This window comes from Pseudorasbora parva, chromosome 7 (assembly GCF_024679245.1).
Source record: "Pseudorasbora parva isolate DD20220531a chromosome 7, ASM2467924v1, whole genome shotgun sequence".
Taxonomy (NCBI): domain Eukaryota; kingdom Metazoa; phylum Chordata; class Actinopteri; order Cypriniformes; family Gobionidae; genus Pseudorasbora; species Pseudorasbora parva.
The window spans coordinates 42,764,084-42,780,414 of record NC_090178.1 but is presented as its reverse complement, the minus strand read 5'-3'; the positions used below and the strand labels follow the sequence as shown (position 1 = coordinate 42,780,414).

At 38.2% G+C, this 16,331-nt stretch overlaps 1 protein-coding gene across 1 annotated transcript in view; it reads right to left on the bottom strand.

Moving 5' to 3' along the window:
* Positions 1–16,331, bottom strand: part of LOC137083371 (A disintegrin and metalloproteinase with thrombospondin motifs 16) — a 121,656-nt gene that overhangs the window by 31,319 nt on the left and 74,006 nt on the right. Inside the window, exons 16-18 of the mRNA XM_067449264.1 lie at positions 12,080–12,324; positions 9,192–9,330; positions 5,366–5,492 (exon numbers count right to left, since the gene is read on the bottom strand). Coding sequence (XP_067305365.1) covers positions 5,366–5,492; positions 9,192–9,330; positions 12,080–12,324 — 511 coding nt within the window. The remainder of the gene's footprint in view (positions 1–5,365; positions 5,493–9,191; positions 9,331–12,079; positions 12,325–16,331) is intronic.

The window sequence follows — 16,331 nt, the reverse complement described above, 5'->3', positions numbered from 1 at the left end:
CAACGAGATGCGTTTAGCCACTTAGCCATTGTTTAAATTCACCTGTTTTAAACGGCGAGCTGTAGTCTCGCGCTGAAGTCCCGTGGAAAAAAAGGCAAATAGTCCAGTTGGGAGGAGCGTTGTGTGTAGGAAGAGTAATCTTATTGCTCTGCTCATCGGCTCATCAGATCTCAGTATCGAACGTGTCCGAAAGAAATGTTTTTTCGATTCTGTACTTCTGATCCGATGAGGACCGCTGCTCGTTCAGTTACACCCGCATGCTCAGTATCAGCTGCTCGTGAGTTCATCAGATCTCTTAGCAAAACATGACTCAGTTCAGTGAACGATTGGAGTTACAACATACTTCTAGACATTAGATTATTTCTATTCGGAGGGACTGTCACACATGTCAGAAAGTGAGTAACTAAAGTAACTTGTGGAAACAGCGCTGATTTGAGATGCTTTACACACACAACGCTCTTCCCAACTGGGCTATTTGCATTTTTTCCGGCTACAAAGGAGTTTCCACGGGACTTCAGCGCGAGATACAGCTAGCCATCTAAAATACTATTTAGGTGAATTTAAACAATGGCTAAGTGGCTAAACGCATCTTGTTGTCGTGTGAGGGACCTGTTCATGTTGGACAGACATTTTAATTGCATTTTGTGTCTGTTAAGAGGCACAATGACACCCTTTACATCTATGCCCCCATAGCTGCCGTTTTAGCTGAGTGGGGGCTCTGGGCATTAACTGTAATAGCTCCGTGTTGCAAGCACCAATCCGGTTTGTTTGTTTTTTCTATAGACAGTACTAACAAAGATTTCACAATCAAGATAAACTTAAAAATTCCCTGAAGTTGTCCTTTAAAGCCACCTCTCAAACAGTCGCAAGTTCCAAAATGAGTGGCTTTCTGCACTTAAGCGTATAAATAAAAAAAGCAAATAAACAGATTTATATCAAAATGTCCGTCTTGGTGAGTATTTAGGTAAACATAGTCAGTTTTGGAACGTAAGTGGTTGAGAAAGGTAATGCATGTTGTGTAACAGTATATTGGATCCATGCATACACTCTTAAAAATGATAACAGCCTAATATTCCTGATGCTTTTATGTTAATCAATGAACAAAAGATAAAGAACATCTCCCTGTTCTTGACTGAATTAACATTTCTATAACTTTAATCTGAATAAAATGTTTACAATGAAGACCAGCCAGTTTTTTTTTTGTTTTTTTTTTTTACATTTGATTATTTTAATTTCTTACCGGAATATTCTGTTAGACCACATGCAAAATTTAAAGCCCTGTTTACTTCATCTCTCTCTTTATTCTATTGCATATATTTGTGCGGTTATTTGCTTATGCATTATTACTTTATAACTGGATTTTGACTTGTTTTTTATGCAAAATAAAATTTTGCTTTGAAGAAAAGTAGACTTTTGTTTGTGTAGCCTGTCAATTATAGTCCTCAGAAAGAAAACCGGAATCAGCAAAAAACAGTATCACCAGGTCTCACACACATCGGCCAAGGAAATTGCAATCGCTACATCTCTACAAGTAATGTTATGATGCTGTAATGATGAGTAATGATGCTGAAAATCATCTTTGCATCACAGGAATAAATTACATTTCAAATATTTTCATGTAAAAAACTGTTAATTAAAAGGTATAGGTCACTGAAACTTGAAAATTCTGTCATCATTTACGCACCCTCACGTTGTTCCAAACCTGTATGAGTTTCTTTCTTTTCCTTAGTATACATCTAATGTTATTTGATTTTATATTGACTTTATCTTCTTTTTTTAATTTACAGATGCACAGGTCAAAAGATGGGATAAAATGGGAGAAGCACACCAGTGTTTTCCCTTGAGTATACGCAGCTGTAGATGCTTAGTAGGATTATAGTACGTGATCTGCCTCTTTCACTGAAGATACAGGAGAATGGGAGAGAAACTCAGAAAATGAGTGAGAATAGGAAACGGGGGAGTAAAACACGGATCTCACTGCCAAAGAAAACACAGCTAGACTTGGGGGGAAAATCATCTCAGTATTAAGCAGTTTTTACAGGAGTTTCAGACACTTTAATACTTTGAGAGCAGTTCTCAGTCATTAGGTGTCTCTCAGAGGAAACACAGTGAAGCTAAACTATAAAGATGCCTCTGCTGTAAACAGTTTTGGCAGTTTTGGCTGACTTGGTGTAAGCATCATTCTGTGTCTACCTTTTCCAAGCCGTCGGACATTATTGGGAATTACTTATGAGACACAGTGGATCACTCTCTGCCCTGGAATCTAGATGGACTCAGGTTGACATGTGAGGCAAAAACTTGCTCTGCATGACGCTGCCATGGGGACGCTTCTAAAACATCTGATGAGGGACATGAGAAATCATGAGCAGACACACGAGGCTGCTGCAATGACATGAGATCAGACAACATCTGTCTCGGCTCAAACACATGCAACCAGTCATAACAATGTGGTAATTATCATATGAATAAAAATAACTTTGCAGAAAGCATAATAAACATGAAATTTTAACTTTAAATGGTTAATTTTTGGTGCGAAGGCATTTGTTGAGCAAAATTAAATCTAACAAAAAATATGTTCTAACGTTTTGATAACGTTCTCATTAAGTTATGAAAATGTTATATCTGAATGTTCAGAGAATTTTAAATGTGGAAAAAAATTCTTGGTTGTGTAAATGTTAAGAGGACAATCCATCATTCTTCAAACTATGTTCTTTGAACATTCTTGAACATTCTTTGAACATTTAAAACAAATGTTAGACGAATCTCCAACTAAAATATTTCAGAAAAAAACAAGAAAAAAAGGTCCCCCTGTAGTCAATAATTTGGTTCCTTAAAAACTTTGATAACCACCAAAATTACATCATTAAATGTTTTTTCCTTGGAAAAAAAATCGTCATGCCTTAAAATAGCTTGAATGGTAGGGTTAGGGTTTCACCCAACTACACACCCTTGCCTCATTTAGTATACACGGTTCTATGAACATTCGGAGATCCACTCGTTAACGATCGCATGTTGGCGTAATTGGTCACAAGGTAGTGTTGTGACGTAAGGAACACCAGCGATTTCAAACCGTGTTTTCGAGTCTTTGGCTCACTGCAGGTTTAAAGGTGTTGAATGTAAGAACGATAAATAGTGGTTCAAATTGATACTGCAGTCCAAATTCAAAATATTGTTTGCTCCTCCAGACTTGATGCTCATGCGAGTTGCCAGTTTGAGGACACGCAACAGGAAAGAGCGCAATTGCCAATGGAAGGCGAGGAGACATAGGGACACATGGTGAGTTGATTTGTCCATGTTTTAATGTGCTTCCATTCATAGAGATTTTTAGATGGATGCCGAGGCTTTTTAGGTCAGGTAGAATCTGCGATCTCTGACCCAGTTTGTTTGCTGGCCTCCATGGTAGCAATGCACTGTGTTTTCCGCCATCTAGCAACCTGTGGTGTTAAAATACTATTGGCAACATACGTTATTGCACAGGCCGAAACAAAAACAGACATTCTGACACGGAACCCACATTTCAAAGTAGAATAACTGGCTGTAGCACTGTTTTTCAGAGAAACGAGTATGTGAACTCAACATGTTTCCTAAATATCTGCAAACATATGGTATTTTTATGCTTTAGTACAGTTAAAAACTTACATACAACACCTTTAAGGAGAAAATACGCTGCAATGGTGTTGACAAGAATTCGCACATGGTTTTTCTTAAAGGGGGGGTGAAATGCTGTTTCATGCATACTGAGCTTTTTACACTGTTAAAGACTTGGATTCCCATCCTAAACATAGACAAAGTTTCAAAAACTAATGTTGGACGTTTGATGGAGTATTTCTGTGTCAAAAATACTCCTTCCGGTTTCTCACAAGTTTCGGTGAGTTTTTTTCGAGTATGGGTCTACTTGACGTTAATAAGAGCGGAAGGTCCTTGTATGGGCTGTACGGGCTCTTCTCCCGGTAGGGCGCGCACGCGCGAGACTAGAGCACTCCGTAAACAGTCTCTCAGATGCAGATCCAGTCGTCCGTGAACACTTATGTGGCGCCGCGCTTCTCTTTATTCCTATGGGTGACGTCGAGCGACTTCAACGCTTCAGCACAGCATTCAGGGAAGGCAGCGCTGCATTTGAACTGATTTGAACGCAGAAATGACGGGAAGCTTCACAACATCGTTTCAGCTGCGTCTCAAAATGGATTTACACGCCACTGCTGTCAGGACTTTACCAAAGAAGTGTGTTTTTGACGGAGCAGTCCCAGCGATAAAGCTTCGGTCCTGCTTTGGAAGCAGCCGGTGAGTTAACTTAAACTGCTTCAAATGTCTCTGCTTTTGGCTAAGGACGCATGAGTAAACATCAGTAAATGACACGATCGCGTGCTTCGTCATTCAAATGCGCTAACGGTTACTCCATTGTTGTTCTCTGTATAACGTTACAGTATTCTGACGTGCAAAACCGTTTTGCTTGCTACTTCTAAGGTCTAGTCGCATACAATAGTCCATAAACCGAATCATGTCCTCATACACTGCGAGTAAACACACAGAAATGTGGAGAGGCCACTAAATACAGTAACTTACATACCACAGAGACGGACGTCCTGATGTTGCCGTTTCTCCTGTTCAATTTATTTCTCCCTCAGATTTGATTCTGGATCATTATCTGTATTAGCTGAGATAGCATACATGGGTTTCTCCACGCTTGAGGACGTCACCGCTTTGCGCGCTTGTCATTCTTTAGCTCCGCCCACACTATACGCCTCCAGGCGCTCGTTTTTTTCCGGAAAGACTCGGTACAGCCTATATTTCTTTTATAAATATGATAAAACTAAAGACTTTTCGGAGATATGAAGGATGCAATACTACTCTATAGGTACTCAAGATTGACATGAGATTGACTGAAACTGAGTGTTTCACGCCCCTTTTAAGCATTTTATAACACCACATAGACATATAAACAACATATAAAAAAATATTTAAAGCCTAATTTTCACCCCAGGGGACTTTAAAAACGTTATTAAATACCACATAACTTTAAATGAATGTTCTATTAACGTTACTTGAAGAAAGTTTGTTCACAACTTTGAACGAACTTTGCCAGATGGTTCCTTCTTCATATATATATATATATATATATATATATATATATATATATATATATATATATATATATATATATATATATATATATATATATAAACTTAACAATCTAAACAATTAAGACAATTAACAATTAACGATAAAAAAAACTATTAAAAATAGCAATAAACGCTACAATAGTATTTAAGTAATACTAAAATAACACTGGTCTCTTACTCAAAAAACCTTAAAAATCACAGTGTGTAAACGGATGAGAGGAACAAGAGACGAGTGGTGAAGTTACCTTGCGGGGCAAGGCTGTGTGTTACAGGACGCCACACCAGTGGATGGCTGAGTTCGAGAGTTACAGTAAGACGTGTTCACCTGAACTCTCAGATCCTTGTAGCAGGATGATTTAGTGACCATCTGACCTGAGGAACGAACACAAACAACATATGTCAATTCATTGTAGTTGAAGGTGAAAATCTATGCTAATATACACTATATTGCCAAGTATTGGGACACCCCTCCAAAATGTTCTTTTCAGGTGTTCCAATCACTTCCATGTCCAGAGGTGTATAAAATCAAGCACTAGGCATGCCGACGCTTCTACGAACATTTGTGAAAGAATGGGTCGCTCTCACGCATGTGGCATAGGTTGCCTCCTGTGCAAAAAGTTAATTTGTGAAATTTCCTCACTACTAAATATTCCACGATCAACTGTTGGTAGTATTATAACAAAGTGGTACAACAGAAATTGGGAACAACAGCAACTCAACCACAAAGTGTTAGGCCACGTAAAATCACAGAGCAGTTGCCAACTTTCTACAGAGACAATAGCTAAGGACCTCAAAACTTCAAGTGGCCTTCAGATTCGCTCAAGAACAGTGCGTAGAGAGCTTCATGAAATGGGTTTTCATAGCCGACTCAGCTGCATCCAAGCCTTACATCACCAAGTGCAAAGCGTGGGATGCCGTGGTGTAAAGCACGTCGCCACTGAAATCTAGAGCAGTGGAAACATGTTCTATGGAGTGATCACACTCCTGTGTCTGGAAATCCGATGCATGAATCTGGGTTTGGAAGTTGCCAGGAGAACGGTACTTGCCTGACTGCATGGTACCAAGTGTAAAGTTTGGTGGAGAAGGGGTCATGGTATGGAGTTGATTTTCAGGGGCTGGGCTTGGCCTCTTAGTTCCATTGAAAAGAACTCTTAATGCTTCAGCATACCAAGAAATTTTGGACAATTTCATGCTCCCAACTTTGTGGAGTTTGGGGGTTGCCCCTTCCTGTTCCATCATGACTGCGCTCCAGTGCACAAAGCAAGGTCCATACAGACACAGAGTCCTGACCTCAACCCGATATAACACCTTTGAGATGAATTAGAGCAGAGACTGCGAGCCAGACCTTCTCGTCCAACATCAGTGACTGACCTCATAAATGAGCTTCTAGAAGAATGGTCAAAATTCCCATAAACACACTCCTAAACCTTGTGGAAAGCCTTCCCAGAAGAGTTGAAGCAGTTATAGCTGCAAAGGTTGGGCCAACTCCATATTAAACTCTACAGATTAAGAATGGGATGTTATTAAAGTTCATGTTCATGTAAAGGCAGATGTCCCAAAACTTTTGGCAATTACAAACAAGGCTTGACAAAACCAAAACATGAATCCACAGCTGATATGAACACAGTGGTCATAAAACCTTGTCCTGTGAAATCATTCATGAACTCGAGGAAAGTTTAAGGTATCTGAGCTGAAGTCACGTTGTCCAGAGGGAGTCTGACCTCTTGGTTAACGGACGTCCTAAAGCGAGTATTGACCCTTCAGTTGCCCTTGCCTCAGGCTCTCTACACACCATCACAGAGACTAACGTCAGGTCTGGTGTGGAAGAGCGGGAGGGTACAGCCCATATCAGCACTAATAATGCAAACTATAGAGTTACACCTGCCACAGGCCATCAGATACACTTGAAAACTAGCAAGTCTTTAATAAAAGAAACAGTAGTTTTTTTTATTTATTTAGATCATTTTAATTGATTATGAACGCATTTACATATGTAATTAATAAAAAGTGCAACAGGTTTTGCAGAACCCCTTAAAAAGAAGTATAGGCATACCTGTTGTACTGTAATGGTTATATTATGTTTTATTATCATTGATTTTTATTTTTCCCTATTTGCCTGTGTTCTGTGTCCCTAGTTAGTTTCCTTACCACTAAACTAACTCCAAACCTGTTCCTAGTTCTGTTAATTCCCTCTCCCTGTGCATTTAAACTCTGAGTTCTGTCTGTTCATTGTTCTGTGTCATCTTTAATAATGTGGTTGTTCTCTATTACTCAGTGTTCCCTTTTGAATTTATTAAAGACAGTTTTTGTTTTATTTCTTGTCTTTGTGCGATCATTATAACCACCAGCTGTGACACAAACCTTTATTACAGAAATTATATATTTTTAAAGAATATACTCGCCTCGCCAGCATAAAAAAAAAAAAACTGTTGTATGCGTTTGATTAGTTTCACAACATTTTCATGCCCTCCAGAATATTTTGTTGTATGAACATCTGAACATGCAATATATTAAAAGAAAGAACAGACCCTCTGCTTTAAAAAAAGTTGTAATGTTATATTTTAGTTCATTCATTCTTTTTTTAATCAACACTTGAATGTGGGTCATGTTTATAAAATAGCAACATTTAAGCAAAAAGCTGAGAAAAAAAAATGATTTTTTTTTGTCAAAGACTACATCCAGATCAGATTCAGAATGATGATCAAAACACAGATGGAGCAGACTGACTTAGCCACTCAACACCCCCAAAGCTTCACAGCCCTAAAGCTTGTCCTGGGTCGACATTTCATTTGTTAACATTAGGCAATTTTGAGTAATATTTGCTTTATGTTACATGCCTGCGAGTGTCGTCTAGCAACTCGCAATACCCTTCTGAGCTGTATTCGCCTAACTCTTGCCAGGCCAATCACATCGTGTATAGAGTCGGTGGGCGAGGCCATAATGACGACGGCCGAGTTGCGTTTGCGTGCTTCTTCTAGTAAACACAGAAACTGGCGAACGGCGGCGGTCTTTCGAATTAGCTTTGACCGCTCAACTAGCTCTGCTTCACCTTCGTTGCTCTGGTTGGTTGTAGCGCTATCCTATCGCATGCAGAGGGAGTTTGAAAGACAACCGTTTATCCCGCCCCTCGGATTGAGCCCTGTCTATGGTGAGTTTCCATCAATGCGGTGAAAGAGTTAAGTAAAATCTAAAACGAATGTTTTCCGGTGCTTAACTGCATTTAATTTGCCATTATTTGAAAATATATTATAAAAATATAAAACTATATTTTAAAATGTCTTGTAAAGTAACATTTTCAGTGTGTTAGGAAACATAAAAATCCCTTTAAGTACACATAAGTGTCATTCTATTTTATTATAATTAAATGATGTATATTATTATATTATCTGCAAGCACATTTAAAAAAATATACAGTACTGTTAAGACTTGAAGTACAAGTGGACATTAAACACAATAAAGTGCACTTCTTTTCCAAAAGGGATCACATGGTGAATTTGATTATTTATTTAAACATTAGAAAAAATCATTGATTGAACTTAATCAACGGATTCATTAAAAACGTCTGATTCAGAAAGATTTGTTCACGAATCTGATATTACTGCTTCTGTCATAAACTCTTGAATTATGAATGTGCCATGTAGAGCTCGGAGGGATCACAAGATTTTCAGCGAATTATTTAAAATAGTAGAGCAGACGCTTGCAGCGCCCAGGTCATGGATTCGATTTTCAGGGAATGGATGAACCTATAATGCAAGCTAAATGTTTCTGTCAAATGCATAAATGTAAATATAATTAACCATGCATCAATAAATATAAATATTCAAATCAGATTTGTTTTCTGTGCATATACGTTTTTTAATGAACATGTGTAAACGCAATCAGCGCATATGATTTAAAGTGTATTGCAATAACCGGGCCATCACCATGAGCTTGAGCTGGGCCAGAATTACAGACTCAAGCTCTAAAAGATCTGTGTGGTTTAAGTGTTTAACAGATGAACATTTGACTGCAGTATAAGTTCTGGCCAACAGCATCTACTAGCAGCATGTTCTGTTGAGACTGACGCAGTACCTCCTGCACAGGTGGCTGAGCACTGCGAGCGGATGATGGCCCATGTGTAGTTATGTTTCGGCTGGCTCCGTCTCTCTGTATGGTCTTTGGCAAGTGTGTACTCCCACTGAATGCCTGGGTTCCAGCCCTGCAAGAGAACCTGGGCAAGGAGAAACATACAAGACCTAATGAATATTATTCAAAATCACATTCTTTTTTAAATTACTGAGGACAATGAGTACACCGATTCCTTTGTTTTACGACAGAACGCCTCCCACATGCTGTGTCACTGAACAATGTCTTCTGCTGTTAGAATATTTCTGTATATTCCCCTGTGTCAAATGCAGGTGGTTTTTAACCATATTTACATGTTTATTAAGTAACAAGTACAACTAACAAAGTGTAACTTTGGCAATGTTTAATATAATGGCGATATATATATATCCAGCTTCACAGTGTTAAACAGGACAATATTGTAACACAATTTGATTCGGCTAGTTTGATTTGGATAGTTTATAGAATTAAATATGACCTAATTAATTAATTTTATTTGTATATTTAGTTGAATAACTTGGATCATAATTTTAGTGTCCCCAACTGAGCAAGCCAAGCCAAAGGCAACAGTGGCGAGGAACCAAAACTCCATCAGGGCATGATGGAGAAAAATAAACCTTGGAAGAAACCTGATTTAGTCGGGGTACCAGTTCTCCTCTGACCTATTATTAAACAGTTTTATAATTATTAGACACTGGTAAGGCAACCTTACAGGTCATAAATCATATTAGATTTAATACAATGTCTGTAGTATAAATAAATTAACAATGTTTACTTATTCTCCGTTTTACCTGCACTAAGAAATTAATCTCCAAGGCTTTTGTGAAAACTACAGATTATATTTCCGCATTTTTTTTTATCCCGATAGCTTAATGCTTTCTGACCTGCATTTGATGGCATTTTGCTTCGGGAGGTTTGGCGAAACTGTCAAAACAAGTTTCTTTTAGTTTTCCCCTCCTTTTTGGCCTAAACACTGTTTCGTGGTCATCCAGTTTGAAGTTGACTACACACACACAGAGTTTATCAGATTTTCCATCTTGCCATTATTTCCGTATTAATTCTTTACAGCCTTTAGCCGCTGCCTACATCGCACTGCATCCTTCAATGAAAACCCAAAGTAACTTCCGCTAAACTTTTCTTTGAATTCTTGCACCCAGGAACATTACAAGTCAACACCATTATGACTATAAGTTTGCGAAGTAGTATTTCCTACTAAAGCAAGGTGGTATTTGCAGAACCAGACAGTAACGGAGTACATTTACTTGAGTACAGAACTTAAGTACAATTTTGAGGGATCTGTACTTTACTCGAGTATCATTTTTGGGGAGCACTCATGACTTTACTCAAGTACATTTGAGAGGCAAATATTGTACTCTTTACTCAGCTACATTTCTATCAATAACCGTAAGTACCCATTACTTCTAAAAAAACAAAAGGAAAAAAGAAAAATCTCGGAAACAGAGGTGTTGCCATTGTGATATTACCTTGTGATCAAGTGAAAATGTTAAATAAAGCAACAAGGTAAAAATATGAAAATAACTTGATTTTACTTTCAAATCCTTTTACAGGTATTAACATTATTCATAACATAAATGTATGCACTGTGGTAGTAGTAATGCAATATTTAGGAAATTTACTCTCTATAACACTTGATACTCAAGTACTTTTTAAAACAAGTACTTCAGTACTTTTACTTAAGTACACATCTGACTGTAGTACTATTACTTGTACTTGAATAAAATTTTGCAAGGGGTATCTGTTACTCAAGTAATGAAACCATGTACTCTGTCCACCTCGGGGTATTTGACTGTGTTAAGGCTGGCCCACTCTCAAAGATGAATAAAATCATAATGGGTGTTGACATTTTCCTAACTATTTGGCAATAAGGGAAGACTTCAGCCTTTTGTCTGATTTTTCTAGTTAGGTAGCACCAAAAAAAACAAAAAACAAAACAAAAAAAAACCTTTCTACAGTATAGCCAGCAAACTTTTATTGAAAGCCTATTTTGCCAGTGGTAAAGTAGCCCTTTAATGTGATGTTAACATATTTTCCTTACACCTTCAATAAACATATTTTAAGCTTTATTTCTAAAATAACCCCAATTAAATATATATCTACTATCGTTACGCTTTTGGGAAATCACACAATATTGCCTATTCCAACAAAGGTCAAATTCTCTGATATTTTGACTTTAATTTGGCCGCTAAACTAATTAAAGTGTCGTACATGTGTTCGAGAACCAAGTTTTGTTTTGCTCTATCCTCTGCATTTTGGCGTTCATCACCAGAAGAACGCCAGTACTCTCTCATGACCACGTGTACGATAGTTGGCGGAAGTTAGAGATTACAGTGTGTAAAGTTTTTAAATGTTGATATTTTTCTTACACAAATGCATGGCTTCGCTTCAGAAGGCCTTTATTAACCCCACGGAGCCCTGTGGAACACTTTTATGATGGATAGATGCGCTTTTGCGAACTTCAAAACAGAACAACAATCACTGCCATTATAAAGCTTGGAAGAGCCAGGACATTTTTTTAATAATACTCTGATTGTATCTATCTGAAAGAATAATGTCATATAGTCTGGCTTGAGGGTAAATAATGGACTAATGTTTACATCAATAATATCTTGTTTCATCTCAATAAATCTATGTTAGATATTTCAGTGTAGATGGAATGCATGCTTTACTATAACTCTGATAAGCAGCATTATGACACACCAGCCCATTGCTCTCATTAGACACGGTGAGTGCAAATAAGGGCAAACTTATTGCAGAGCGCAATGTGTTATTATTCTAAATAATGTAATTGGCCAGATTTAATATAATTATGGAAGATACATTTTTTTTGCAACTACCTCAACCACCAGCGTCTCATTAGTGGGTCCAGTGGAGGTGAGGCTCTCTGGACGATTGTAGGGTCTCTTGTAGTCGAACACAGCCCCAGCAATGGCGTGTTGTCCAGGCCAATCCACTGTCCAGTGTCCATTCAGGTAATACTTCCTCTGCAGGTTCCTCAGGGCTAGATAAGAGCTGGAGGAGTTCAGCTCCATCACACGGATACTGCGCGCTCCTGCTGGTATGGTCACAACACGGTAGTACTCTACACAAGAGACATCGCCAAAAAAAAAAAAAAAAGGAGAAAAAAAAAGATTATAACAATATTTTTTAATGTAATAATTATTATATTATTATTTTTATGTAATAATTAATATTGATATAATTTGTAATAATTAATGTTGTACTTGATTAATAGTGTGTATGTTATTCAGAATATATATATATTTTTTAACGTAATTAATGTTGTACTTATGACATACACTATTATTGCACAGGTAATTTCCTTATGAGGTTATAAAACTTATGAGGTTCCATCTTGCTTAGAATTAGGGTTGTTAATTAGACAAAAACAACCAACCAACCAACCAACCAAAAAAAAAAAAGAATAATAAAACAGACAGATTTCTCTAATTATTTGTGAATATTTGCACCTAACATTCTATTTTCTTGCTTGAATGTTCAAAAAAAAAAACTTATTCTTATTCTTATTCTTATTCTTATTTATTCATTTTAAACATATTTTACATTGTTGCAGCTCCTCTTTTCCCAGTCTGTCAGTAATGCTCAGGATCATTTCCCGAAAACTTCTTAACACTAATGCCTGGCTCACACTACAGGAGTTTTAGGCTGATTTATGCTCAATTTTCCCCTCCCGAGACTTGAAGAAAAAATCTTTTCCAGGACTCGATCGGTTCTGATGTTTGCCGCAGATTATCTGGTAATGTGAGGCGTTCACAGATCAAATCTTGCACCTCCCGATCTGCTCAAATCTGCTCGCCCCGATCATATCAAACATGTTTCATATTTATCGGGATGAGCAAGACTGTAATAACGTCAGTACTGTCACAATAGCCAATAGAAAACAAGTCTACGACGAGACGGACATTTTGAAATGGCGACCGTGAGTTGAGTTGCCGTAGTTTGCTGTGAGAGAGAGAGAGAGAAAGAGAGAGAGAGAGAGAGAGAGAGAGAGAGAGAGAGAGAGAGAGAGAGAGAGAGAGAAAATAAATATCAGCATTTCTTGCTTTTCATTTGACAGCACAAATCTGTTACACTGTAACAGGTGACGATCGCTTTTGAACTAGGCAGCGGTGAACATTCTAGCACACTAGTGTGACATAGCGCTCGTGCAGGGTTCGCCTAAAATACTCAGAAATAAGAAAACAATAAATGACAGTCGTCTGAACGTTTCCTTCACTTTATTCTCTGTCACACGCGTAATAACCAGCCTGAAAAACCCGCTACACTCCAGTACAAAAAGTGCGCATGCACTACCTTTATACGGCAAGCCCCGAGGGGAAAAATACAATGCACACACACACACAGCTTTACACAACGAGCACCAGAACAACAGGATCAAATAAGGTCAATAAAATGACCTCCATTTCTCGCTGAACAACTGACAATCCATGTTGAGCCCGTCTCCCCGACCATTGTCTAATCCACACTGGTTTATTCTTACGCTTTTGGTTTTTCTCACAACAATGATCATTACTGGTACAGCAAGTGCTTATCCATTTTGTTTTCCCACTTACAATCTGCTGCGTAGATCACGTGACGCACTTTCTCTGGCACGATAATCTTAATAATATTTTGTAGTGTGTGATGCTCCTCAATTTTCAAATCTTGTAGTGTGAGCATGTTTAAGATTTGAGGGAAGAATATCTGCAAAGATTCTCCTGAAGTGTGTGCTGCAACCAGATTTTACAATCGGATAGGATTTTAAAACTCCTGTAGTGTGAGCCAGGCATAAGTCGTACCTTAATATATATAAACTTATATCATAAGTTATACCTTAACCCAGGGGTATTCAAGGCTGGTCCTGGAGGGCTTCCCCCCTGCAGATTTTAGCTTCAACCTGAATCAAACACACCTGGGCTGGATTTTCCCGAAACCTTCTTAACACTACGTCATTCTTAAGTTATACCTTAAGGTGTACCTCAACATTAATATGTGTTTGCCGAAACAATGTCAGTTAAGAATATCTTCTGTAAGTCATACTTTTGTCAGGTTAGTCTGGACTACTTTTAGCTATACCTTCTCACTATTGACAATTCATTCCACTAGTGGCAACCAAAAAGCTTCTTTATATGTCAGTATATACGAATATAATTCTGAAGTTGTAATATACACCCAGTGTTCAATTAGGCTAGTTGAATTGTTTTCTGGTTTTGTTTTTTAATGCAAGGATTAAAATTGTCATCACATGATTGTTAGCTTATTAATTCAATGATCCAAATGGACATCAGCTGGCAAACCATTAGACAGGAAAGGCGTAGGAGCCTATTTAAAGGGAATGATTGTGAGGAATTTGGTCAAACTATGGCAGCGAGACAGCGAATAGTTGTGCTAAATCAAAGACGGCGCCGTCCGCAGAGCCATTTAGCTAGTGGATGACTATTTCATCCGTGAAAACTTTAGTCCCCTGGCTAGAAGCTGCTATTCAAAATAACTTTTACCTGCCACGACAGCAAATTCAGCAGCTTTTAGATCTTGTTGGACCAACTTTGTAGAGACAAACTGGACGGAGCTACCCCCTCAGTCCTGAAATAGCTGATTATGTTCTTTTTTTAGATTGAAATTTTTTTTTTTTTTGATTGAGTAGGCCATCCAATAACAGAAATGAGTTATTTGATGCAGCTGCTGCATGGGCAATCATCCCTGGTTGTAAATCAAGATACTATGGAACATTTATGGAACAACACTATTGTAATAAAATAATTCACTCTTTCAAACTGCCAGTTAGTGCAACGGATTGACACATGATGCGGTTGAGAATGAAGCTTTAGTTTACAATTTCGTAGATAAATGCAAGTTCAATTATTTCTGAAGTGCTTCTTTTGTAAAGAATATATTTTGTTTTGCATAACACAGTGAAACAGCCCCTGCATAGAAAAAAAAATCGATTCTTGAGCCATCGATATAAGCCAATTCAGCACCGCCGTCACGTCGCGCTTAAGAAGGTTTACCTTAAGCGACCTCCTAAGGTATAGTTCGGGGAACACACCTGGAAATGGTATACCTTCCTGCCTTCAAACGTGTCCTCCGAAGGCAGCATTTTCCAGATTTCAGACGCAGCCGACGTTATGGTGTTCAGGGCTGCTTGTTAATTACAGTCAGGTGTGTTGGAGCAGGATTGGAACTGAAATCTGCAGGACAATAGCCCTCTAGAAGCAGGGTTTGGACACCCCTGCCTTAACCTGTACCTTAAAGGTCCCGTTCTTCGTGATTCCATCTTTCAAACTTTAGTTAGTGTGTAATGTTGCTGTTAGAGCATAAATAATACCTGTAAAATTATAAAGCTCAAAGTTCAATGCCAAGCGAGATATTTTATTTAACAGAAGTTCCCTTTCAAAGCCTACAGCGAACGGCCGGTTTGGACTACACCCCTGCACTTCCTTCAGGAATGATGTCACTAGAACCGTTTTTTAACCAACCCTCCGCCCACAAGAACACGCAAAATAGGGGGCGTTGTCTTGTTGCTCTGCCACGTGGAGAAGAGCGCACATTCAGCGCTTGCATCTCCCTGTTATGGGAAGAGGCGGGACCTTTCCGGGCAAAGTGCTCTAAGCTGCTGTCCAATCACAACACGGGAAGCGCTGGCCCAATCAGAACTCGTTACGTGTTTCTGAAGGAGGGGCTTCATAGAACAAGGAAATCATCAGGCCGTTTTTAGGACAGAGGAAACAGCGCTGTACAGATAAGTCAATTGTGTGAAAAATACTGTTTTTTTTACACGCGAAACATGAACTCATGTTATATTGCACACTGTAAACATAATCAAAGCTTCAAAAAAACACGCGAAGAACGGGACCTTTAATGTTAATATGTGTTTCCTGAAATAATCTTAGTATGCCTTCTGTAAGTCATTAATTCGTAAGGTTGGCCTGGACCACTCTTAGCTACCCCTAATCACTGCTGACAGTTCATTCCGACAGATTTCAGTCTATACAAATAAAAGACTGTTAATTGAAGTGTTGTCATGCAAAGAATACAATTGTCATTATACTAATGTCTGTATGCTTTTAAATTATATTATCCAAAGGTATA